Source organism: Ursus arctos, unplaced genomic scaffold, assembly GCF_023065955.2.
Source record: "Ursus arctos isolate Adak ecotype North America unplaced genomic scaffold, UrsArc2.0 scaffold_11, whole genome shotgun sequence".
Lineage (NCBI taxonomy): Eukaryota > Metazoa > Chordata > Mammalia > Carnivora > Ursidae > Ursus > Ursus arctos.
In genome coordinates this window covers 2623359-2626722 of record NW_026622775.1, presented here as the reverse complement: position 1 = coordinate 2626722, position 3364 = coordinate 2623359, and the positions used below count along the sequence as shown (strand labels likewise).

At 31.7% G+C, this 3364-nt stretch overlaps 1 protein-coding gene across 4 annotated transcripts in view; it reads right to left on the bottom strand.

Moving 5' to 3' along the window:
- Nucleotides 1–155: 155 nt before the first annotated feature.
- The window catches only part of AIMP1 (aminoacyl tRNA synthetase complex interacting multifunctional protein 1), a 32647-nt gene continuing 29438 nt past the window's right edge, over nucleotides 156–3364 (bottom strand). For all 4 annotated transcript variants that reach the window (XM_044384231.3, XM_026499134.4, XM_026499135.4 and 1 more), the window contains exon 7: nucleotides 156–1061. In XM_044384231.3, coding sequence (XP_044240166.1) covers nucleotides 895–1061 — 167 coding nt within the window. In that variant the 3' untranslated portion in view covers nucleotides 156–894. The remainder of the gene's footprint in view (nucleotides 1062–3364) is intronic.

The window sequence follows — 3364 nt, the reverse complement described above, 5'->3', positions numbered from 1 at the left end:
ATAACAATTTTTAATATACTAACAGTATGATAGTAGATGAAAAAGCAAAATATATCCATCTTAAATGCTCTTCTAAAAGTAACAACCTACAAATAATCTTTAGTTAGGTAGCCAAAGAATCTTTATAATCACCTAGAATAAAAAAAGTAGACTGCTGCTTTTACATCAATTTATTGGAAACTGCATTGGAAACACTTTGCAATATATTTATTCTTTATAGTTATTCAAAATTTATTACTAATTACTTTGCTAATAGGAAAGAAAAAGTTCAGCACACAGTTGAAAAATTTCATTCTTTTAAAAAAGTCACCTTAAGTATACAGGTCTGATACTCTGGTAAGCAACAGCAATAATGTTCAAGCGCCACGTCTCCTAGCTTTTATGATGTCTGGCTTTCTAGAATCAACAGTTGGTCATTTTCAATATTATTAAAATATGACCAGCTAATAAGCTTGACAAAAATTCTAACTTGTCATTTTTCAAAAGGAGAAGACATTTACAATACAGATACACAATATACTAAAAACCCAAGGGCTTAAAATTTCATGTATCATGTGCCTACAAACAGGAAACTAAATGTTCATCTAGTTCAAGTTATCTAAATGTATCAAGAAAAACAATCTGCTAAACAACATCCCTGCTAAAAAATAAATCATCACAAAACATAGGTGATTTCCTTCCTATATTATAAAGGAGCAAAAACCATAGGTAAAAATGTAGTGTCTCTATAACCGATTAAAAACAATATATACCTGATTAAAAAACTAGTCAAGTCTATAAGAGAAATAACACACAAAAAAGCCAGTTATATTTTAGGTACAAGTGACAAATATATTTCTTTTTATTGTTATTAAAGTCTTCTCCACTGGAGTTCAGTAAATGAAGCATTTTATTTTATTTTATTCCACTGTTGGTCATAGTTTGAGCCCTACACACTCCCTTCCCTTTCACCTCAAAGGGAGCTCCTTTGTATGTAGCCACACACTCATCATTAGTAAAGAGATCAGGCTGGATCTGCTCCCAAATCTTCTTCTTAGGATTCAGTTCCTTGTCAGGCTCTCCTATGGGGGGAAAAAAAAGTTACATAGCTAACATATCAAATAAAATTATCCATAGAGACTTCTAGTGAATTGTCTAGGCAACACTTTCTGAGCTTTAGACCTGACCAGAATTTTAACACTTACTTTTAACGTATACTTTATTTTTATGATGTCATCAGTTTATATTTTTGATTGATAAAATAATGTCATTTCCTAACATGGCTTTTCCTTTGACATGTTTAATTGTGATGTTTAACGGACACCCTTGCAGTTTAAGCTAACCTTTTAAAATAAAATTCTCTCCTAATAATGACTTGAGCCCCGCTGGTGCGAGGATCAGCAGAACCTGTAGGATCTCATTTAGAATTGATATTCTCTATTATAATTTTGTTTATTAAAAAATTTTTGTTGTTTCACTGGAAAGGAAAGATGATGCTCAGTTTTAAACATTAAAAGTGTACAAGTGACTTTGTTAAAACAAAACTAAATATGTACACACAAAAATATTTTGTCATTTAACTACAAATGTGAAAGATTATTTTTTACTCTTATAATAAATATTTTTGCAGGTAATACAGCTAAAAGAATTTATTCCCCAAATTATTGAAACAAAAAATATAAGAAGACTCATTTTGTCTCTATATTTACAGAAAAACTGAAGAGATGAAGAGCATAATTTGATGCATTATATTTTTTACATGTGGCACAAACAGCTTATGCTTTACTCTGTTTCAATGCACAAAATAAATGATGAGATTGCTGCTATAGTGCTTAAAGATTTCTTACTGATACCACGGAATGGATTAAATGTTGAGATTATCTAGCTAAAAACAGTAACTACTTTAGGTTTCATTTGCTGCCCATTCCATTTGGTGAGATGGAAAGAGATACAAAGGGTTAATAAGGAGACAAGGACAAGCATTTGCTAAGCACAAGAAATATATACTGTTGCATACAATGCACACAACACTTTACTTTTAAATATAAGGAAACTGGTGTTCAAAGAAGATGAGCTGCTCAAAGTTACATGATCAACAAATTATGATTTGACACCAAAACCCTTGTTCTGCTAGTATAGCATCTTGGCTCCTGAAAAACTATTCTTCAGAAAAGAAATAACATTCCTACATGTGGATAATAACCCATCCTCCCTCTTTATCGTAACCCACACTAAAAGTTTATGATCAATAAAACACATATTGTAGAATACATCTGGTCTACTTAAGGGCCACCACAACACCAAACAATCCCTCTATCTAATGACTGATAAGGAAGTAGAAAGTAAAGTTTAATGTAACATCATTTTAGTAGCTCGGGATGTTCAATAACATTTGGAATAAAGAATCAGTTCAAGAAACAATGAAGAAAAGTAACATATTTCTTAAGAATTAGTGTGAAATAAAATTGTTTTCCCGGAGGTAATAAGAAGAGCTCTTCTGAAGTCTAATTCAGTAATGATAGAAATATAACTTTCTAGATCTTTTCTAAAGTGACTACCGAGTTCAAATCTTCTGGAATTACTTTAAACAGAATCTTTTAACATTACTGGAACTAACTATATTTTATATTCTGATTACATCATATTACCTACATTGGTTTTTAATTCTCCACTCATACAACAGAACAACAAAACTGAGTATATTAGTTGGCCACAGTGGTTTTGTTCTTTATTAGCTCTTCAGAAACTGCCATGAAACTGGCAAGAACATCCTAAACTGTCCTCAGATAAGCAGGTTTTCAGAGATGACAGAATAGTTAATTGAAAGATGTATCTATTCCAGAAGAACATACAATGAAACTAAAACTGAAAGACTATTATAAAAGATAAGGATTTCTCTTATTCTTTTAAGAGCATTTGCACAATAGAGAACTAATAAATAAACAGAACAGAAAAATATATCAATATATAAGTATAAGATTTTTATTTTTTGTTTCTAAACTATTCCTTAGTCTACAAACATAATCCTACTTTGCTTACACAGATCATGTGGGGAAGTGGGCATTCCAGAATTCTAGAAAGCTGGAGGCAGAGATACTATTCAGGGAGGCCTGAGAACTAACTCTGAATTCCCCTAGCCGCCCCCCCCCCCAAAAAAAGATGTTGCCAACTGATAATGGATTAATTCAAGAAGCAGAGCATCCCAGATTTGTGTGAAAACTTCTTATCAAGAGTACAGATTGTATGGGTTCTTACTAAATGTAGACATAAGCCCCAAATACAAAAAAGCTGTGATGCAGCACAAAACTAAGCTTCTCAGATCTAGGAAGATATTGACATGTATAGGAAATCATATTCATAATACGTAACACACAGTGCTTACTAT